This window comes from Cucumis sativus, chromosome 3, assembly GCF_000004075.3.
Source record: "Cucumis sativus cultivar 9930 chromosome 3, Cucumber_9930_V3, whole genome shotgun sequence".
NCBI classification, from domain to species: Eukaryota; Viridiplantae; Streptophyta; class Magnoliopsida; order Cucurbitales; family Cucurbitaceae; genus Cucumis; species Cucumis sativus.
Window position 1 is genome coordinate 34,723,581 of NC_026657.2, and position 23,420 is coordinate 34,747,000.

Below are 23,420 nucleotides of genomic sequence, written 5' to 3' on the forward strand. Positions count from 1 at the left end.
TTTTCTAACTCTAGCCTTCACAACTCAACTCATCAACCCAAACATCCAATGCAAGGACAAAACTTGTATATCTCTTGGGGCAAAAGAATTGCCATGGCAGTACTTTTCTTTAGGACATCCAAGTACAATGGAAGCACCCTCAGTATAGGTCAATCCAAAAAAGCTGCAAAGCTCAAATTACCGTCTCAAATGTTGATGGATTGATTTTCTATTTTCACTTTTGAACTAAGGGAAAAAAGAAAGAAGGAAAAGAAGAGAAAACCCTAGAAGTATAATGGTATTGGCAATTACACCAAACTTTCAATTATAAAAATTAAGCCCTTAGTTCCAAAAGGAAAATCCTCCATCCAGTTTATCTTTTAATGCAATTTTCGCAGCAGTGAGGTCTCTTTGTTCTTAACAGCACTTTCTGCTATCAGCCTAGACTTAAAGAAGCTATGGTTTGTTTTATTTACAAACAATTACACATTACAAATAAGAGGAAAAAAGGATTAAGTTCCCTAAGATTTTTAAAGTGCAGTCCTAATTGCAACTATTTGAACAAGACACTAATGCCTGATTATAAAACTATCCAAGTTCTTCCAGAGAGATCCAGGTTGAAATGTTCACAAGGAATCTATTTAACTTCAAACAAAATATACATACAATTTTTCCGTGGTTGGAACAAGCATCACTCACTCGCTGATTCCAACCATTCATCATGAGCCTTTTTCTGGACGCACTTGTCATCTTATAATAGAATAAGTGATGAACTCCCTTGAAGTAAATTGAAATGGTTGATGAGGAATTGGGTTCCTGTAGGAAGTAAGAAGTACTTAAAATTCATGACATGAATGATTCAAGTTATCTGCAATTCGCAAGAATAAAAGCATATGGAGACTCACGGTCGAGGTCCATAGATTTTGATCTGGCGGACATGAGTATCCCTACCATTCAGGTGATTTGATAGAACGGCAATTTGCAGCATAAAAGTGTTCACAAAAGTATCCCTGCAAAGTGTAATCGTACTAAATGAGTTTAGGGATTGTGTAACATTTTTTTTATTGCCCTTTATAATGAGAAACAAGTGTTTAATTAAGACAAATAAAAGAGGATGAAAGGAGAAGCTCCACTTTTATACAAGGCACAAACAATGACCAACTTCCGATTATAATACTTATCCCTTATTCACAATGACACTAAAAGTATCCCAAAGCGTTGAAAGAAACTATAGGAATTTCTAGGCAATAATGAGAATACTTCCATCTAATCAAATGGGACAAGCTCCTCCTCCCCATAAAAAAAATGGGGGCCTTGAACAACAACAGGATCGTCCTTGGCAAATGGATTTGGTGCTGTCTTGAACAGAGAAGCATTATGGAAGAAGATTATTGAAGCTACATATCACACTACTACTCACAATATCGAGCCTATAACATCTTTTTTAGCATCTGCTTGTGGACCTTGGAAGTCGAATATAAAGCTACACAACTGGAATTCATGGTTCATTTGCAAAATACCTTTGTTCACATATTATCTTCCATTCACCTTTATCCATCTTAGGATGCTTGGCTGTGGAAGCTTGATAACAAAGGTCCATCTTTATGAATCCAAATGCTGAATTACCTAAAGAAAAGTATCTTCTATGGATACCAACCACACGGCCATATAAGCACACAAGATGAACTATTGCATAGAATGCCTTATGCGGCATTGTGTCCTCTTTGGAGCTAGGTGTGCTAAAAACCTTTTGGGAGGATACCTTGCAAGCTTCTCATAGCTAGCAGTTTTACCAAGCGATCACTGGGTCTTCTCCTTTTACTTGCTGGCCACCCTTTTAGAAGGGAAAAAAGCTTCTTAGGATCCATTTCACTAGGCCATTTTTCTAGACTATGCAGAATGAAATAAATCACGTGGTTTTCCACATAATGATTCTATTGTTTTCCTGTTCAAAACTTGGTGTACATTTGTTAAACCTCCAATTGTGCATGTTTACACGAGGGGCAAACAAGGGCAATTTGGTCGCAAGTAGCATGGATAAGCAGTAGTTTCTGAAATGTCACTAGTATTTATATTTAAATTTGGGTGATAAGGAGTTTTAATTTCCTTTATTAGTTATGTTTCTTTTCTATGTAATTATCTGGTAAACAGTTGGACTTATTTGTGTTTTCCGATTATTAGTCAGGAAAGTGTGGGGAGATTTATGACCTCACGAATGGGTCATAAGTTGACAGGTTGTAATTGTATCTTCTCACTAGATAAACTATAAGAAAATAAAGGATACCTATCAAAATTATCCCTTCCCTTTCATTACCATATCCTTTCATCTCTTTTGTCCCATTGGAAAAGTTTTATGTAACTTTCTTGGTTGTTTCTTCTTTTTTGTAGTTTCATACTATAAATGAAATTCTTTCTAATGTGTCTGTCAGTAAATAGGAGTTAAATTTTATCTGATTATTCCTCTAGCCTGAATAATCTGATACCTATTTAGACTGACAATTCCTATCCAGATTCATGAAGCTGAACTAATGGAATAGCTGATTTTTTCAGTTCACATCAATGGCATGATGTAAAGAATTGAATCCCTTCTCTTGATTCCGTTCCGATGGAAGGGTTAGATTTAGACTTTTGAAATGGGTTGTAACCATAAATCACCACTTTTGCACCTCCGGAGAGCATATAAAAGATGTTCAAGCTACCAAAAGGTTTGTCTTCTCATTATAAAGTGAGCTTTCCCACGGGATAGTGCTAGCAATAACATTTAATCAAAGAATGAGCTTATGAATATATCCAAATTTACACCATATTTAATTTTTCCGATCTGGTTTTGATTGTAATCACATAGTCTATCTTATTATCTCTTCTCTGAATTTGGGTACCTGTGAGGAAATATCACCAGAAAAAAGGAAAGAAGTATTCAGTGAGTTCAAAAGAACAATCTCAACAAGGGTGCGTAAACTCCAATTTGCATTACCTATGCAAGGAGAAGATGCACAAATCTAAATGTAATGGTTTAGTGTTAGATGGGAGAGATAAGTATTTTGTTAGAGGGTGGGGCACTCTCTTTTGTAATACGGTGACAAAAGGACAAAAAGAGAATTGTACAACAGGTAGGCAGGTAGTGAATAGTTAAGTGTGGTTGAGAGATGTGGCTTTTGATTTTCTTCCCTATGTTTCAATATTTCGAGCAGCTATCGAACTCCACAAATCCTTCTTAGAGCAGAGATGTTGTAGAGCCCCTGCCTGATGAACCGAGAACAAAGAGACACTAAAATTGTTTTGATAAGAAATTTCATCAAGCTATATACTTCATTAGCTCAAGGGAAGTACTGTTCCTGTCCTGTCACCGATGATTTAAGGGTTTAGGTCAGAACTCTGGGAAAATAACAATGCTGTGGTATATTAGGATTAAACCCAAGATAAACCCTATCTGATCCTAACAAGTAAACAACGGGATATTTTATTTTGCTCTTCATACAATAATACTCAAGATTGAGCCAAAGAACTACATTGCACTGGAACGAAGATATTGTACTTGAATAAAACGGACAAAGAAAAGCCAGATATTGTAAGTGGTGTTGATGTTCTGCACTTACTTTGGATCATTTCCGGACAATAATAGGTAAACCCAACCAGTTGGCTTAACGAGCTCCACGGTTTTAATTTCCTAATAGCAAACATAGTAATAAATTCAAAATGATTGAAACCTGTTAAAACATAGGCCGTCGGGGATTCTATTTGGATCGAGGTACTGCAAAATGCTAATTACCTTCAAATTATGGAAGCCGTCCCCTGCACGTATAGATATCTTACTAGGCGTGTAGCTCTCGTCCAGCTTGAAATCTACGTACAGAACAACCAGCTGCAAAAAATCCCAATTATTCCTCTACATTTCAATCTCAAAGATAATTCTAACATGTCCGCCCCAATATGAGCTGCACGTATACCTGTAATTTCACTTTCTTCTGAAATTGAATGTTCACCAAATGAGGTTGAACGCCATCAGATCTGCAACCAACAGTGTTGGTAATATTACACAAGCATTAAAACAACGCAAGACAAAAGGAGAACCAAGGAGATAGATTGTAATATTAACTGCCAATAAGTTTCGAGGTTATCGTCGCGTAGGGCGGAGACGCCATTCCCAGGTTTGCACGAGCTGACACTCCAGGCAGCTTTTTTCCCCATTTCTCTGAGATCGTCCTCAACAACGAGGACTTGATTTCCTCCTGTTAGCTTCACATCCTCTTCTCCCTCTGACGACTCCGTCGCCATAGGCTCGGCCTCCTCGAGCTCCGCTATCTCGATTGATTGCCGGTAACCGAGATCCCCCTCCTTCAGCTCACGCTCGGCACTCGACACTGCCCCTCCACGCTCTCAGGATTGTCACCGCCGTCTCCGTCCCCGTCCACCGCCGCGCGCCTGAAAGTCTCTCCACGATAACGCTCCGTTCGGCTTTGCTTTCTAATATTTGAACGATTTTTTAAAAGAAATTGTGCTTAGTTTTACAAGAAAGTCCAACGGCGTTATTTCTGACCATTTTTTAAAACCAAAATGTAACACTTGTGTTATTAAACTATAAAGTTTGGGGCTCAAAGTTAAATGGATGGAAAAGTACATTTTCGTATACTAACCACGGTTTACTCCGCTCGAAAGTAATAAATCAAACCTAAAATAAAGATCGAGTAATGATATTGAGCATCAAAAAATGCTCGATCTGATTTTAGTTAAAAATTGCATACAAGAATTACAAAAATCAACGAGAAAATCAATGAGCGAATAGGTTAAAAAGACCAAATTAACCTTGGTTGATTCCACTGACAATCAAAATGAGCAATTAATCTTATAAAATATAGTTAACTTTAAAATTTATCAATAATCGACACGGATAAACCTCTATTAATGTGATATTGATTGTAGATGTCTACTTACTTTGTAGTCATTTTCAATAAATTCTTTATAATAATGAAAACAAATAAAACATTTTCCCCATCGTTAATACAATGTGATAAAAGGACGGCTCCTCAGCCTCAAGCATAGAAAGATGAGATTGCTTCTTCTTTGCTTTTAGCTAAATTGCAAGTCTTTACTTGAGTGAAGCAAATCGTTAACTTCAAACAATGTTTTAAATTTATTTTGTTTTTTTGAGTCATATATTGATATTTCAAATATTTCTTATTTATTTATTTTTAATTTTACGTCTAATAAAAATTTAATTTTAGACAAATTGAACATAACTTGGTAGAATTTTGTAACTAAAAAAAATTAACTCAATCACTAAGAATTCTTAAATTTTTTTCGATTGTTATAATAGAAAATATTTGATCTAACAAAAGTATGTCATATTATGGTGATGGGAGATCGAACATTTCTTCTTTGACACGAAATGTAGTATAAAAAATGTCAATTATCATGAAGCTAAATTTATTATTAGAAAAAGTTGGATATGTATAGTTATTGGTTATCAAATGTACATGGTAAAAATTATTGGAGTGTTCATAGTGTGGGCGGAACTTTTACACGGTTACATAAACTAGAGATAAGTAAAGTATGAAACTTTTTGGAATTTTTGTACGGATTATTCTCTTAATTTCATTAAATCAATATTATGTGAAAGTTGTGAATCAAATAATTAATTTTATAAAGTTTGTTTTTAAAAATCTCTACATTGATTATCTAATTGGTAAACAAACAATCAAGGTATATGTGTATACGATTCTAAAATAAATTTATGATTAAAAGCATACCATGAGTCATTAGAAATCAAACGTATAATCAATACAATTACGAGTTTCACACAACTTTTTATAAAGTAAAATAGAATGAATAGTATAATGACTAGTTTTGTGTTTAAATGGGTACAACACTATAGTTTAAAAAGGTCACCATTTCGGTCACATCAAAGTAATGTATGGAAGCTGTTGGAGGGGGAGAGAGAGGAATTTTTGTTGATTAGGTAAAAGCAATAGAAGAATTGCTTGGATGAAAGGTTTGCTTCGGACCATTACTTGTAAGTGCTTCAAATCCACACACACTTCTTTCTCTCTTTTTCAATCAATCCCTACGGCGGAGATTTTTTTATAAAGATTTTAATATTTCCTTTTATGAATTGTTATGAACAAAAGATTTAGAGAGAAATCGAAGCAAGAATTTGGGTAGAATCGATATGGATAGCTTACTCTGTGATGAATTAATTCAAGAAATTTTTCATAAGCTGCCGTCGCCGTCGTCGTCCGCCGTGTCTCTCGTCTCTAAGCGGTGGCTTCGCCTCTACCGGACTTCCAAAACTGCCATTTCTCTCCGCCTCTGCAATTTATCTATTTCATCTCTCTCATCTCTTCTCTCACACTATCCTTTTCTCTCTTCCCTTTCAATTCTCTCTGCCGCCGAATCCTCCGCCTCGCCGGCTGCTACAGCATCCGCCCAGATTATCTCCGAAATTCGTCGTTTCTGTACGAATCTCAAGGCTTTGAGATTCCTTGCTGGCCCTGTTTCTCTATCCTCCCTTGTTTCTCTCTCCTCTGCTTGCACTCACCTATCTTCTCTATCTATTAACGTGTATCGGCCGTTGAATTTCCGGTGGGTTGTTAATTTTCCGGGTTTGAAATCGCTTTCAGTCTCTGTTATATCCGGTGAGGGTTTTGAAATTGAAGTGGATTCTGGCGATTGGGAGTGGGAATCGGCGGAGGTAGGGGCCGGATTGGGGATTCAGAGTCTTTGTTTGTCCGGTCTCCGTGCTGGCGATTGGGGAGTCGGTTGGCTGTGGCGGAATTGCAAGAATCTCCGGCAGTTGCAGCTCCGCAGCTGTGAGACCGTCGGTGACGGCGTGTCGTTTTCGTCGTTCGTCGAGTGCTTGGCGGGGCTTTGTGCGGTGGAGCTGCGAACTTGCCGGAGTATAGCCGATGACGTTTTGATGAAATTGGCGGAGAATTGCCGGAATCTGACATCCCTTCTAGTTTATGACGGCGGCAGTCGGGAAGGTACGTTGAATTATCACTAAACTCTCTTTTACTTTTATTATTATTGAGAAATTAGATTTAACATTAAACTCGAATTTTATATTTTTACTTTTCAAAATAACTGAAGGTCACATAAATAATAATTTATTATTATTATGGTAATAGAACGAGTGTCACTGCATTGCAAAAATAATAAATTTAAAAGTAAATAATCTTATTATTATCATTTGATATTACTAATTTTGACATTTTCATAATATGAAAAAAAAAAAAAGATTGATAATTTTGTTTTCTAAAGCTTTTTTATAGCATAACAGTTGAATGAGAGGATTTGAACCACAAATTTAGTACTTCTAGCTCATGTATATTTTTAAATCATATGATTTCTATAATAATAATTACACAAAGATTTATAACAATCGGTATTTAGTCGATCGTTATAACTATGTTTACAATACAAACATGCTAGATTTATAACAAAAAACTACAAAATAGTTGGTTTCAATCTATATATATCTAATTGGTGATTAGTGCTATTTACGTAGCTTTTGACCATGATATCAAACAACTGTTATGATCTTCTCCTTACGGTATTTTTAAATATAACAAAAACAAACAAAAATATTTATCAAATAGAGCAAAATTCATAATTTTTTATCAACAATAAACACTGATATGGATAGAAGTGTATTGACTTCTATTAGTATTAGAACTTAAATGTTGTTATATTTTATAAATGTTTTAAGCAATGATGCCATTTACGATGTTTTCATTAAATTTTATTTAGCAAATTTATGTGTTCCAAATCACTGATGAAACACACTTTTAATTTATCGTAATAAAGGTCTCCTTCAATTCCTCAGTCGCCAACAAAGTAATCTACAGAGCCTTGACCTGCGCTTGCCTCTCGACCTCGACAACGAGCATCTCATCGCCATTGCTACGAACCTTCGAGGTCTCTCATCTCTTCGATTGCAGAGTTGTTGTCTTGTCACTGGTGATGGTCTAAAAGCCATAAGTACCGCCCTTAGCTCTCATCTCGAGGAGTTGGCATTGATTAACTGCGACGTAGTTGAGAGAGAGTCGGGGTTGTTGGCCACCATGGGACAGAACTTGAAACGATTAAAGATTCTTGACTTATCTTACAATGAGATGTTGATGGACAAAGACTTCATCTCTATGGCCATCTCTTGCAACTCCATTCAAGAGCTCAACCTTAGGGGATGCAAATGGCTGACTGGAGCTGCCATTTTTGCATTGTGGAAGAACTGCAAGGAATTGGAGACCATTGACATTGTTCAATGTCCTAAGATTCATGCCAATGCAGTGGAACTTTACGCCATGAATTTGCCTAGATTGAGACAGCTCAAGGTTGAAGATGACAAGATTTCTAATATTTTGAGGAATTTGGCATCGCGCCGATTTGTCAAGATTGTTGTTTGATGTTAAGAGGATAATAAATGGTGCCTCCAACAAAATGGAGCATATGATAGATAAGAAAAACAAATCATAAGTTGTACTAAATATTGTATTTTAATTCGAGGTGGAGATCATGATCGTACTTGATCTTTTATCTTCAATGTTGGTTGGTTAATGATTTATGTTAAATGTTGGATTATAAATAATTTATATGACCATTAATGTGGTTGGAATAAACACCAATAATTGTGCTGTAGATCATAATTGAAAGTGTTGAATCTTGTTGAGTTATTGCTGTGGGCCAAATGTGATGGTTGTTTCTCATTTTTGGGTATGGTTTAATAATGCATTGTTAGCCCTTAATGATATATGGCCATCAGGTTAATTTAGTTAAAACTTTCAAACGATGTGGTACGTATAATTTAGTTGGTACAAAACATATATCGATTTGTGAATGATAAATAAAAGCCAGAGTTAATAGATTATCACAATTTGTTCAAAGTAAGTATTTTGTTGGTGTAACTATGAGAAGTATTTTTTGTTTCATCCACGCAGTTCGTTCCACTTTTTGCTAAAAAAAAAAGGAAAATCCGTTGAAAACCACCGAGTTGATCAACCAAGAAAGGCACGGGAGTCTATATGTATTGCCAATGATAAAACAAAACTAAAACAACACGATGGTTGAATCTATAAAATGTGGCATCATTAAGATCTTACAAACATATTTTGTCATTGTCAAATGCCTTCATCATCGCGATTGAAAGGAAACTTAGGCTGCCTCTTTTATTCTTCAAGAGAATATTGGTCGTCAGTTTCAAATGTTACAGACCGTCGGACCCAACTATCTATAACTTTTAAAGTTAGTCTTTAACTCACAAAACCAATCAAGCTAAAGTTGTTTGTTTTAGAGAAAACATAGTGAGCAAATAATAGAACGGATCATCAAGTATATATTTAAATAGAAGACTTACTTAAATGATGGCAAAACTGCTAGTTTTGAAATTTCAATGGAAATATTAAAAAAAAAAAAAAAAAAAACATTTGGAGACGTAAACTAATGTGTAAGCGAAGTCACGACCACCTGCAGAACTTACCACTTCATCGTGCTCCAAGTACACACTCACCCTTCCCTTGAAGCCATTAAAGAAAATGTTGAGCATTAAAAATAATGATAAACTCAAACTAACAATCACTCGTTTGAGATTAAACATAGTCAATCCCACCTAAAACTTGTCCTAAACAACATCATTTACCAACTCTTCATTTGACTCTTCATCTACTAGAATGAAACAACAATTCATGATCCCAACACCAAAAAGTGGTTTAAGTAGTTTTATAATTCAACCTATAGAAAGAGTATTCATACTTTGAACATACCGTTGGTTGGGTATTGTTTTAGAAGTCAGCAATGTTAAATTAAGCCCTTATTTCTATTCTGGACTTTTATTTGTATTTAAAGACAAAAAAAATACATTTTATAAAGCTGTGGCCAACTGGCTATTAGGTTTTATATCATTATGTGAATGATGTTTAATAATAAAATAACAATAGCTAGTATCAAATAAATTGAAAAAATAACAAATTTGAAACCAGATAACTATATGATATATATAATTACTCATCATATAATATGTAAAAAGAGATGACATGAAAATAATATTTGTTATATATATATATTTTTACTGTATTCGAGGTTTTTTAATTTTAAATTTTAGAATGCATGATTATAACGAATAAAGACAAACATATTTAAAAATACTATATGTAAATTTGCATTGTACCATTATAAAATGTTATAACAGTAAAGTTTTATGGTCCATTGGTATTTAATTGTACTTTGTTATATAGTTTATAAATATATATACAACATCTTTTTATGTTCCAAGTATGGAGAAATTTATATATTTATAAACTATAACAAAATTTTGGATTTTATTAATGATAGAAACGAATAAACTTATATCACTGTCTATCAATGCTACTGGTATAATGATATTAGTGTCTATCAATATATATTATTGATATAATTTGAAATTTGTTTGCTGTAAGTTATAAATATTTTGTTAAATTTACCATTTTTTTTTTTACAATTATTCACATATATGTTATTGAGGTTAGATATATGTGCTTTTCATTATCGAGTTGGAATGAACAAAAGTTGCAATTAATATTGATGTGTTTAAACTTTCATTTTATGTCTAATAGTCCAAGTCCCTGCACTTTTAATTTTGGCATAAAATTTAAACTTTACAAAAAGTTTGGAATTTTTAATTCCGTGTCTAACAAAAGTATGTCATATTCAACGTTTTTCTAAAATGTTATTGAATTTATTTTATTAAACTGTAGGTGTAATATATTATTGAAATTTATATTTTATGTCTAATAAATTCATAGAAATTTAAACAAGACTATTAGATCAAATATATACATAGAGAGGTGAACTTTTAGTGACTTAATGTATACAAGTTATGGTTAGAAACTCAATAGAAAAATACCATAACTAACTCGTTTAACTTAATAATAATTGACACGGTATTTCATGATAGAAGTGACAGTTTAAATCCTCAAACCTCCAACTGTCGTATTATAAAAATTACGAACTATCTTGTATATGTATAATAAAACTATAATAAAAAAAATTAACTAAAATCATTTTTCACTGTATAATGTTACTGATTTTAATGTTACTTTGTGAATAAAGTTAGATGATTTAATTCTTACATCTCTAATGAAAGTAAATTTAGTTCGATAGAAATCGATCCATCTCGAAATTTAGATTTGTTCTCCGCCAAACCTAACGTAATTAAGAAATAAAGAATAACAACAAAAGAAAAATAAAATATATAGGGAAAGAATAAATAATTTATATATAATTAATCAACTCCACTTCATTATAAGGTTGATATTCGTACTTATCAAATAGAATACTTAAATTGTTTTTGCCTTTTTCAAATATTTACCAAAAAAAGGAAGCAAAAATATAATTTTTCAAAATACCACGTGAAGTGACGTATTTTATTTTTATAAAACTTAAAATCAATAAGAAACATACGTATTTTAAAAATAAAAATAAAAATATATAAATAATTAAATGGTATAAAATTATAAAATTTTACTATATTTTAGTTTATTTTGTTATACTTAGAATTTAAATATCTTGTTTGGTTGAAAAAAGTTTAAAATAGAAAAATTAGCAAACTATTTACATGAACAAACTCAAAATGGATAATCAAAATTTTAAAATGGATAATCAAAATTTTATTGAAAATTGAAATATTCATTTTTTTGCTAAATATTTTTCCTTTTTTAAAATGTATTTTATCAAAACAAAAATAATTAAAATTTATTTTATCAAAACAAAAATAATATTCTAAAGTGAAGTTGTCATTTGTCAAAGCATCTTGATAGTTTGAAAGAGGCGTGACAACTTCGTGGCTTATTTTTTCTTGTTTTCATATGATTGATTTATTCATTTTGTCATTTTATATTTTCATTTGAGGCACTGATTTGTTGCACATTACTAACAAAACGATGATATGGTTTGAGTGGTCAATAACGAAATTGATGTTTGGTGTTCGTTGTCTTATTAAATTGATATAATATTGTCTCACAATTATTTTATTTTATTGCGTCATATAAACAACATAGACAACTCTTTTAAACTAACGATAATGATATGTAAATTATAATTCACTGATAACATCCATAATTATATGTGTATGGATTGGTTGTACTGTTCATGTAACAGATACCACAAATTTAAATTTCGTGGTAGTGATAAGCATACTGTTATTAAACACATACAATTTGGTATATGTAGTTTTGTATTTTATCAGCCAAGTTATTATAACATAGAAATTAATGTATGACAAATGGTTAAAAGCGGCTTACAACAACTTACTGTTTTTAAAAATGAACAGTGGTTCAAATGTTTTTTTCAGCAAATATGAAAATTGTCAACACAAGCTTGGTTCAATTGACACAATGTCTGTATCATCGTCGATGTTAGAAGTTTGGTTTTCTCATCTCGTGCTTCAATTACAATACTTTAGAGAAAACAAGTACGGTTTTAAAAAACCAACAACAACGAAAATTAAAGATTAACTAATTTTAAAATAATAGAAAACTAAAAACGTAAAACGAAAAATGATTATCAAAGAGGAGCAAATTATGATAATTGTCAAATAGCGTCCACAAGTATTTACATGTGGATCAAGATGTCACGGATTCAAAATATCGTACTCGAGTTTTTACTTAATAAAAACTTTAAAACTGGAATTGAAATAGAGAATTCAAAACAAAATTATGGGAGTGGTAAATAATAATAACAAAAACAATTCCACGGTGTAAATTTTATTTTGACAAACGAAAAGGAAAAACTTTGCAAGATTCGTCCACCTAGGAAGCGGTATCCAATAGTTTAACGCCACGTATCGGTCCTACAGTTACTTTCTTGGTTTCCAAAAGGCAAAAATCTTTGAGATTTTACTAGGGTTCTATTCTCTTTCTTCAACAAACTTCTCATAATAATCTCAAGTTTCTACTCAAGTTTCTACTCAAGTTCGAGCTCGATCTTCACTCCCAAATCTCCATTTCAACCTTCCTTCCAATTTCTCCTTCCTATTCCCTCAAATTCTTCTTCTCACTTTTCTCGTAAGCTTCATGATTGTTGTTACACTGGCTTCAAGTAAAGATGTCAACTCTCGCTCCTGTGCTTCTTCTTCTTCTCTTGATGATCCGTGGAAGCTACGGAGCCACGCCTCATTTCTCCTCTGGTCCTCACATTTCCGACGTGAATATTCTCTTGCCTCCCAGGATGACTAATCCAGTGGAGTATAGGCTTCAAGGAACTGATGGTTGCTTCAAATGGTAAATCTCAAATTTCCAGTTATTTGTTGAATTTATGTTTTATGTTATGCAATGACGAAGTTGAGAAAGAGAGTAGAGAAGTTGAAATCTCCAACTTTGGAACTTCTGTATGAGTTGAGGAGTTGAGTGGGTAACGATTCTAGTTGATTATCACGTTGTTATGTAACGCTAACTCGTTAAGTTTAGAAATGGGGCCTGCCCTGCCCTGCCATTTTACAGTTTTTATGGACAATTCTACCTAGCTTGCATCTGGGAGCTAAATAAATTTGATCAGAAACAGCCAATTATTGGCTTAAATGCTTAATCAGATCATCGAACAGACGCTAGAACTCATTTCTCTTTCTTAGCATCATTTTGAATTTTAAATTTGGTATCTAGTGCTTCGTATTTAACATTAGGAAAGGTCAAAATATTTTAGACTGATAGCTACCATTTAATGAAAAAGGAGATAGGCTTTCCATTCCCTAGACCTCAAGAAAGTTATGTAGCATGTCGATAATAGTCATATGTAGCAGTTTTTAAAAGTTTGACTATTGCACTAGACATTTTGGGGGAGCAATCTCATTGTAGTTTTTGTTCTCTGCTGGTCAACTGCTAATTTATTTATTGCTGTTACAATAAATTATAGGTCTTGGGACCATCACGATATTCTCTCTGTTCTACCGGAATATAATGTAAGTAGTCATTGCTCGACAAGTGCTCTGTTGAGATCTATTGCTCCATACAGCGGTCGCAAGGAGACTGCTGTTTATGCTGCTGACGTACACACTGGAAATGTAATTCGCTGCAAAGTTTTTATTGACAATTTTTCCAGAATCCAAATATTTCACAATTCTATCAAACTTGATTTGGATGGGCTTGCTACACTCCGAGTCCGTGCCTTTGATAGTGAAGGTATACTTCTCGTTCATAACTATGTATTTAAAAATGGTTATGCAATCTTTGATCACTTGTTGTGTCATGTATTGTGGAAATGACAAAAAAAAAGAAGAAGTATACAGTATGAAAATATATGAAAAATACCAGGGAGGTTGTGTGCATAATCATAGTGAAATTCCTGAAAAGAACAGTTTAGATCATTAATGGAACGTAATTTGTTTACTAATCTTGTTCTTTGGGTTCTCTATTGTCTGTGATTTTCACTTCAAAACTTTCTTCAACGTATTCTGGTACTGAAAGGGGAATAAGGAGTGTCCATTACCTTTCCTTTATGATTATTTTCCCTTCGATTTGTAGCTGGCTTGTGAAGAGGATGGGTTTTTGCTCTTTTGCTTCATATGTTGAGGAAGTTGGGATTAGTTTTTATGTGAACTAATCTTATTGTATAGGAGACCCAGTGTAAAGTGTAGAATTTAGAATCCACTCTAAGTATACAGATTTAAAATTTTAATATCTAAGACCATTTTAGTACTGCTGCATGTGTGGATGCTTGCAAAATGTGATGGAACTTCAATTTTCACCTGTGTTTGTGGGACCGGCAGCTGTTTTGGCATGTCTTTACTTTATGTTCATTTCATAGGATCCTTGGAGAGAAATTGCATCTTTAAGGTATGTTCAGCATAAACTATGGCTGGAAAGGAAAAACAAAAGCTATTACTGTTTCTTAAACTGTTATTATGTTAGCTTAATGTGAATTTCATCTGATGGATATAAATTTATGTATTATCATATCAATCAACTTTGACTCCTTTTTCGAACAATTATCTTACATTGCTGGTGTAAAATACTCCCTTATTTTCGTGATTATTGTCTTTCTTCACTTATTGTTCAATGGAAATGTTTTTTTTCCCTCCCCCTTGTAAACAGTTTGCCATATTCTGTAATATCATCTCTTCAATGGAGTCAAGAAATTCATGTTTCTCACTAAAAAAAAGATTGAGACTCTAATTTGTTCCCCATCTTGGTCACTGTCCTAAAGACTAAAACCCTCAAAATGCGTGTGCTTAGGCACACCTTGTGCCTGACCCAGACATAGGCGATGTGATTTGTCTAAAAGCATAAACAAGAAACTAAATAGGGAAAGAAACTTGAAACAAAAAGCCGTTGGTACATATCCTGTGTTCAACCCTCTCATCCTGAGCTCTCTCTCTCTCCATTTGTTGTTGTGGAACATGAAAACGAGAATGAAAAGATAGATATGGAGGGCTTTAACTTATAAATCATTAAAGAAAGTGGGGGATGGAACCAATTCTGTGAGGGCAAGTTTTAACTTTTAGGTTTGTCTAATATGATATTGTGGACCATTTTGGTTTAGAAATGTAATGGATGACCTTTGTTTTTCCATGAATAGGCAATCCTTTATATTCAATATCTCATGCTTTGCGCTGGCTTTTAGCGTTATATTTGTGTGTTTGCGTTTTCACATTTTTGTTCCACCCCTCACCTCCAAGACTGATGCTAATGTGCTTCAGCACATTTCACACTCATCTCTGATCTTCAAATCAGTTCCACAGCTTTGTTGGACTTCACATGTTTAAGATATTTGCGTATGTTTTTGTACATTATTTCTGTTACTTCAATTTGGATGAGAATTTGAATGGTATTCCATTCATTTTGCAGAAAACGTGTTTTCATCATTAGTGGGCTTGCAATTTATGTGGCATCTGATTCCTGAAACTGAAGGATCCTCGCATCACCTAGCTCATCTTCCCTTGAACGATTCTCCTCTTAGTGATTGTGGTGGGTTATGTGGAGACTTGAATATTCAAATAAAACTGGAAGATAGTGTATGTATTCTGCTGATGTTAAGAATTTCACCCTTGATTCAGATCTGGTCCAAGCAAACCAAAATTTCATATTTTGTAATATTTCTATTTCTTTCTTTATAATGCAGGGTGTATTTTCAGATCTGTTTGTTGTAAGAGGCATTGAAATTGGCCATGAAATCGTTTCTGTGCATTTGCTCGAACCAGATGTTAAGCACATGGCTGACAAGATTGTTCTGACTGTGGCAGAGGCTATGTCTCTTGAACCTCCCTCACCCGTTTTTGTCCTTGTAGGTGCTACTGTTCGTTACAGCCTTAAAGTCATTCGTGCCAACATACCCCAAGGTTTACTCTTGAACTTGTTTTACTTGTAGTTATCTAGTATTGTAACTAGTTACTACTTGAAATTATATTGTAAGTGGCAGAGTAACTTTCCTGCCTTGATCCACTAAGACTTAGCCCTTCGTCGCTTCAATTAGAAAAGAAGTTACTATCTAAAATTAGTGACTATGGTGCTGCTTCTTGTAGATTAATATATCTTTTTAATAACGAACCAACTTTCGTTGGTAAAAATTTTAAAAAAGATATACAAGGGTGTTCTCCACAAAGAAAAAGAGAAGCCCAAATCAATGGGGGCTAAGCAGAACTAAATGTGAACCCTAAGTTCAAATTGGACATTCAGTTCTTTTGTACGTTTCATAACTGTTATAGAATTTGCCTACATGTTAGAGTTTGCATGTAAGCCTATCCTTAAGTCTCCTTTTTTTGCTTGAATTTTTTGGCATATGCAGTGGTAACTTTACCATCTCCACACCACCGATGGTCAATTTCAAACTCTTCCATAGCGCATGTTGTTTCTGACCTGGGTTTAACAAGCGCTCTGAGGTTTGGTGTTACAGCTGTAACTGTCGAAGATACTAGGGTGGTTGGGCACATTCAAATGTCAGCATTAAATGTTGTCATGCCAGAATCTTTACATTTGTATATTAGTCCTTTGCCCATTGTTGATGAACCTGTTGAAGGAACAGAAAGATCTATATCTTTTGCCAATTGGTATATTGTTTCTGGTCGTCAATATCTCATTCAAATAAAGGTTTTCTCACGAGGACCTGATGCACAAGAAATATACATCACTGAGGTAATCTTTGTATCCTACAAATATTTCTATTTCAGAATAGATATTCAACTTTGAAATATGGTTTTACTTTTAAAAAAATTTGATACTGACTAGCTCACATATTTTCTTTGGTGTGCAAACTAGAACAAAATTTCAAGATAATTCACAAAATTTCATCAATTTATTATTGTTATTTTTTGGGAATCTTATTTTGTCGACAAAATCTTCTCTATTTCTTATCCAAAAAAAAAAAAAAAAAAAAAAGAAAGCAAAAAGAAGAGAAAAGAATAGAAAAGCAAAGAAAACAAGTGTCTTGTAGGTCTAATGCAAATGTGCCAACTTTCAGCTGCTTCCGTGTTAAGCTAGCTCTACACTGATTTTGTTATTTGAAATTGAATGATAACTTTAAAAACTATGTGCTTAAGAGAAAATGAAAAAGTAAAGATGTAAACACCAAGTCGTATGTGACTTTAGTCGGCATAACCATATATTTCTATGTCATAAAGCCAGTATATACATATCTTTAAATTAAGAGAAAATGAAGAAGTAAAGATGTAAATAATTTTATTTGTTGAGAAAACATTTGTTTCTAGCTTAATGCTAAGAATCTCAAATATAATTTAGGCTTACTGTTGCAGCTAATTACATTCTATATGCTTGCATTTTAATATTAGCTGCTGGAGACAGTACAAGGTACTATTGCAGCTAATTACATTCTATATGCTTGCATTTTAATATTAGCTGCTTGAGACAGTACAAGGTACTGTTGCAGCTAATCACATTTGTTTGGCTCAATGCATAAGAAACACTCAGCGATTTAGAAGGTACTGCTGCAGCTGATTACAGTCAGCATGCTTGCTTTATACATATATATTCTTTTTTTGCAGGCCTTTCTTTGATTTCATCTTCTTAATGCAAATTGATTTCTACAGAGAGAAAACAAAAATGTTTCAATAACATCAAGTTAACAACCATCTTGAGTTGACCTAGTCATAAAGGTGAATAAGAGTCATAGGTCTAATAAAAGACTTAGAGGGAGTGAGTTCAATCCATGGAGGCCATTTATCTAGGATTTAATATCCTAAGAATTTTTTTGGTACCCAAATATTGTTGGATCAAGCATGTTGTCTCATTAGATTAGTTGAGGCGTGGATAAGCTGGACATTAATTTGACTTTTGGCATTCTACCTTGATTTCCACCTTCTGCTTTTTACATTTATTTTCTGCAAGTTGTGAGCTCTTGCAGCTAAGAGCATTTACTGTTAAGTGGAATTTCCTTATACGAATAACATCTTCACTTCTTGTGGATTTTCTTCCTGTCTTAATATATTTGGCACAAGCTTTTTTGGCTATCTTAAGCCCATAATTTATTTCCCACAAATGCAGAGTGATGACATCCAGTTGCATGATAACCAATCCCAGTGCTTGAGAACTTACCTTTTGACCAATGATCTTGTACCTAAACACAAATGGCGAACTTCTAGAATTTTGCAAGCAATTTCAAAGGGACAAGGAATGCTGACAGCTTCACTGTCTTACTATGGTAGTAATTACGAGACAAAGGAGGTACACTCAATAGTCAATCATATACATTTTATCATTCTCCACAACTTTTTCCACTTCACTTATTTTCAAATCTTTTAAATTTCTGTTATAGCATGAGTTATGATTACCACCTTTCCCTTTTATTTTATGAGTATGGAGGAAGCTGTATTTTTCTTGGCTATTTGCCGGTCCTTTCCGGGCATTTATTTTAAATTTTTTGTGATGAATAGTAGTCATTTGTTGGTTTGTTAGGATTACAAGGGTTTGTTATTTGAAGGGTTTTTCCCCCTCCTTTCCTTTTCTTTTTTCTTGGTGTATCTCAATAGCATTGTCTATCTTCGGTTTACTTCATTTTTCTTCTTTCTTGAGGGTTATTTTATCTTATTTGAGCATGAGTCTCTTTTCCTTTTTTCAATGAAAAGTTTTGTTTCCTTTTCAAGAAAAAAAAAGAAAGAAAAAGAAAAAAGAAAGAAAACAAAAAGAATAAGGAATAGGAGAATGGAGGAAGGCATCTTCATTATTGAGGTCATAGTTCATATTGCTCAGATTAGTTATTCTATTTTAACCTTCCAGTTAGAAAATCTATTCCTTTTTTGATTATGTTCATCCAATTTAGGTTCTCAAGATCGCACAAGAAGTTGTCATTTGTGAACAAGTAAGGTTCAGCTTGGACAACAGAAGTGGCGTATCTAGAAACATCTTCCTACCTTGGACCCCTTCTGTTTATCAGGAGGTGTTACTTGAAGCTACTGGTGGTCTGTATAGCATTTTAGCTGCTTGGTCTTTATTTCACTTTGTCAAAATTACTTACATCTTATAACTGTCCAACATAGGCTGTGCTAAGACATCAAGTGACTACAAATGGTTTTCCTCTGACATAAGTGTCGTCACTGTATCTGTTTCTGGAGTTGTACAGGCAAAGAAGTCTGGTAAAGCAACTGTTAAAGTGCTATCTATTTTTGACTCATCAAATTTTGATGAGGTAAGATTTTATATTTATTAGTAAACTCTTGTCTGTATTTACTTGAACTTCCATCTGCATATTTCTTAGATCTACTTTTTCTTCCACCCTTGTAATCTATATTATTTGTTTATTATATTTGCTCTTTTCTATATATAAAATACTAATGTTTTGGTAAGTGAAAAGCACACAAATGGGGACAAACGCACAAAGTGAAGGAAGTTTTACAAATAACTATTCCAATTCATTAATTAAAAAGAAATTATAATTATAGAAAATACTGGAGAGAGTACAAAGATGAGGCCATAAACTTAGGGGATGCTTGGAAAAAAATTGATGTAAACTTCTTTTTGGTTTCTATGCTATTTTTGAAAACTGTTATTAAATTTCCAATAAAAATTAATATTATGTCTTATTTTTATCTTTTAATTTTTATAATTTTACAAGAAAACATCAAAACCGTTTAATCTCAAAAAACAAAAACAAACTAAGGGCTAGATAGAGAGCAGCCCCTAACAAAAAAAAGCTAATGACTAACTTGTTTGTTTGTTAGTTATATTATTTACTTCTGACTTACACATTTATAGCAAATTTGCGTCTCGCTTCATTGGTAGCATATGTCCTCAACCAAATAATTTGATGTTCTTTTGAATAGAAGAAAGGACTTACATATACTTGTGTTCCATTTGTAAAAAGATAGGTTTTATAAATTAATAAAGGTCCTCCTAATGGGAGGCTTTTATTAGCTCTTTTTAACTTGTAGTCTATTTCCTAATTTTTATTATCTTTTCCTTTTCACTCTTTTGAGAATCTGTATCCATAAACATTTTTGTGCCTCTTCATTAAATAATAATCTTTTGTACGAGCTTACTTAATAGGGTATGTTTTTTAAGTTTTCCTAAAAAAAATTATATTCTTTAAGTTCTAATTTTGGTTTTTTATCGAGAAACGAAACTTTTCATTGATTTAATGGAAAAAAGTCTAACGCTCCAAAATGCAAGATTTCAAAAAAAAAAAAAAGAAATTGCCTCTTATCAAAAAAAGGAAAAAACTTGTATCTAGTTGAAAAATGAAAATTGAAGATCCTTCTATTGATTTACACCAAAAACAAATAAAATACATAAGAAATGAAGGCTAACTATAAAGGTTGCATATGTAAGGTATCATTCTCTTGATGCTCATGTATCAAAGCCCAAAGATGGGTGAAGCCCTCTATTAAGTACACGCCTGACTCAAATACAACAATGCCCATTAAAATAACGAACAAAATAGCAAAGAAATGAAATAATGCCTGGAGGTTTTGTACCATAGAAATTTTTTTCTATATTCACCCCCATTGCCCCTTTTAGCTCTTTTTTCTTTTTAAAGTTTGTGATGGAAGAAACCAATTCTTATTGTTCCCGTCAAGCATAGTTCATGTTTAACTTGTTCTATGTTTTACTTTAACTAAATCTGAGAATTTTATCTGTTTAAACAAGTTCTTCTTAGCTTACTTTGAAGTACTGGTAGGTTGTAATTGAAGTAGCTCTTCCTGGATCCATGATGATACTTCCTACCTTCCCTGTAGAGACTGTTGTGGGATCATATCTTCAAGCGGCTGTCTCAATGCAGTCATCTAATGGTGATTGATTTCTGTGACATATTTGGACATAAGTTTTATGCTTCCTTATGTTTCTTATTTTTTTCATTATTGTTTTTAAATCTTTTCATTTTGTAATTTGATTTTTTGTAACATTGGTTTTTAGGTGACTATTTCTATCAATGCGATGCTTTTAATTCTCATGTAAAGTGGAAAGTTGAGAGTGAATATTTCATAATTCAAAATAATACAAGGAAGATGCCTGTGCTGGACGTGCTAGAAAAGGTTGAGCTAAGTGGTTCTTCCTATGGCCCCCCTTGTTCATGGGCTTCTGTCTATGCTTCTGGTTCTGGTCGTACCGTGCTGCAAGCCACATTGTATAAAGAATATCAGCATTTCGATTTCTCTTTGCATGGGCCTATTTTATTAAAAGCATCTTTACAAATTGCTGCTTATCCACCTCTCTTTGTTGGGCACATTGGTGATGGTAGTCAATTTGGTGGTTTTTGGGTTGATCCAGCTCCAGCAGAAGTTGATAGTTTGGAAAGTCTGGATAAGTTACATCTTGTTCCTGGCACATGTTCTAATGTCATGCTTCGTGGTGGTCCTCATCATTGGGGTCAAGGTGTTGAATTTATTGAAAGTGTTGAAATTTTGGAAGAAGAACCTGATTTTGGCAAGGGTGGAATTTTTGTGCACCAAGTGTCTGAAAATTATGGTTCATATCAAATTCAGTGCCAAAGACTGGGAACCTATGTACTTATTCCTCTTCTGCCGTTCATTTGTAATATTGTTATTGTTCTACTTGATTAGAAGATTTTGTCATATATGCTAATTCTGTCTCAAATGACTCAGACACTTCGTTTTGAACGCGGTAATTTGGTTGGAGAGGGCCATCCGACACCTGTAATTGCAGTAGTTCTCGTCTCAGTCACGTGTGGACTTCCTTCGTCAATTGTTTTAATCGCTGATGAACCTGGTATTAATTGTATATTTATCAAGTGTAGGCTTAATTTGTTGATTGTTTATTTGATGATTCACATTTTCATTCTAGAGTTTTATCCTTTTGAACTGGTAACCTGATGGCATACAGTGAATAAAATTGACATCATACGAACTGCAATTCGAGCTGATCGGGCATCAATGAGACTCCGCACTGCTCCTGTCACTGTGGCTAATGGCCGCACTATAAGAATGGCTGCAGTTGGTGTTAGTGATTTAGGAGAACCTTTCGCAAACTCATCTTCTCTTCATTTGAGGTGGGAACTTAACCGTTGTGAAAGTTTGGCTTACTGGGATGAGATGTATGGTTTAAAGATGTCCAAGTATAGCTGGGAGAGATTTTTGATCTTGCAAAATGAATCAGGAGAGGTATAATCCTATATTTTTTTCCAACTCAAGCGATTATCATTTCATGATTTTTGCAGTTAAATACTTTATGCTGATTGTTATAATATTTGGTATTAGCATTATGAGCACAAGTACTGTTATTTATGTGGTGCGGATTATATGGGTGAAATGCATCAAATGTAGATAACTGTTTTATTGGTGTTGCGATCTTCCTTCTTGTGTGATTGGAATCCCTCTTCCCCCCAAACCTCCAACCTTTTACTGCTGCTCTGAGCTGAAAAAAACATCTTTGCTCTTCAAGTGCATTGTTCGTGCAACTGTGACTGGCTTTAGTGATGCTGTGAGGGATGATTATTCTGCCCACTGGCTTGATAACTCAGATAACCTTTTGACAGATGCAACACGCTTACAGGTATGGTCCACACGAACCTTTTTTTTGGAAACAAGAATCTAGCTTTTCAAATGATGAGTAGTTTGAGTTCAAGATGTTCTTCAACCATGGCAGTCTTTTTCTTTCCACGCTTTCCCTGTTCTCATACTTTTTATGTATTTGTTGATAGTCATGTTAACTTCGTTACTCAGTTCTTAACACTGGATCTGTTAAAAAATGCAGCTTGTTTCTACTCTAAGAGTTCACCCAGAGTTCACTTTGCTGTTTTTCAATCCTGATCTCAAGGTAGAATCCTGATTCCCAGACTTCATGCGATCAGTTGGCTTTACTTTTGAATATGAATCCATTGATTTGATACCTTTTATATTGAAATTGCATTTTTGTTTTTGGTGTCTTTATATCTAATGTAGCCTAACATCTATAAATTTCCAGGACTCCAAAAGAAATTTTTATTCAATTTAAATCCTTTACTTGTGTTCAGAGTACTTCAGCTGTCAACCAGAAGCCATTGAACTAAAAGAGTGATCTACTTTGCAATCAAGCAAA

General features: G+C 33.6%; 3 protein-coding genes across 4 annotated transcripts in view; 2 read left to right on the forward strand and 1 right to left on the reverse strand.

Moving 5' to 3' along the window:
• Positions 1 to 272: 272 nt before the first annotated feature.
• Positions 273 to 4,507, reverse strand: LOC101218217 (anaphase-promoting complex subunit 10). The gene is made up of 6 exons (XM_004141060.3): positions 4,076 to 4,507; positions 3,927 to 3,987; positions 3,749 to 3,841; positions 3,576 to 3,646; positions 885 to 989; positions 273 to 795 (listed from the first exon to the last, which is right to left on the reverse strand). Exons 1-6 carry the CDS (start codon positions 4,252 to 4,254, stop codon positions 726 to 728), a joined length of 579 nt encoding a protein of 192 aa, XP_004141108.1. The 5' UTR covers positions 4,255 to 4,507; the 3' UTR covers positions 273 to 725.
• Positions 4,508 to 5,874: 1,367 nt separating this feature from the next.
• Positions 5,875 to 8,621, forward strand: LOC101218456 (F-box/LRR-repeat protein 4). 2 transcript variants are annotated; one of them, XM_031883609.1, is made up of 3 exons: positions 5,875 to 5,989; positions 6,111 to 6,959; positions 7,783 to 8,621. In XM_031883609.1, the coding sequence occupies exons 2-3, from the start codon at positions 6,146 to 6,148 to the stop codon at positions 8,379 to 8,381; spliced, it is 1,413 nt and encodes a 470-aa protein (XP_031739469.1). In that variant the 5' UTR covers positions 5,875 to 5,989; positions 6,111 to 6,145; the 3' UTR covers positions 8,382 to 8,621. The 2 variants fall into 2 exon arrangements, with proteins under 2 accessions (XP_031739469.1, XP_031739468.1); XM_031883608.1 differs by having other exon boundaries at positions 5,885 to 5,989; positions 6,105 to 6,959.
• Positions 8,622 to 12,872: 4,251 nt separating this feature from the next.
• Positions 12,873 to 23,420, forward strand: part of LOC101218689 (nuclear pore complex protein GP210) — a 29,440-nt gene continuing 18,892 nt past the window's right edge. The window contains exons 1-14 of the mRNA XM_011653995.2: positions 12,873 to 13,226; positions 13,855 to 14,120; positions 15,786 to 15,952; positions 16,060 to 16,276; positions 16,723 to 17,069; positions 18,435 to 18,614; positions 19,210 to 19,348; positions 19,427 to 19,575; positions 21,064 to 21,175; positions 21,300 to 21,889; positions 21,989 to 22,112; positions 22,227 to 22,504; positions 22,785 to 22,895; positions 23,097 to 23,159. Of these exons, the coding sequence (XP_011652297.1) occupies positions 13,051 to 13,226; positions 13,855 to 14,120; positions 15,786 to 15,952; positions 16,060 to 16,276; positions 16,723 to 17,069; positions 18,435 to 18,614; positions 19,210 to 19,348; positions 19,427 to 19,575; positions 21,064 to 21,175; positions 21,300 to 21,889; positions 21,989 to 22,112; positions 22,227 to 22,504; positions 22,785 to 22,895; positions 23,097 to 23,159 (2,919 nt within the window). The 5' untranslated portion in view covers positions 12,873 to 13,050. The remainder of the gene's footprint in view (positions 13,227 to 13,854; positions 14,121 to 15,785; positions 15,953 to 16,059; positions 16,277 to 16,722; positions 17,070 to 18,434; positions 18,615 to 19,209; positions 19,349 to 19,426; positions 19,576 to 21,063; positions 21,176 to 21,299; positions 21,890 to 21,988; positions 22,113 to 22,226; positions 22,505 to 22,784; positions 22,896 to 23,096; positions 23,160 to 23,420) is intronic.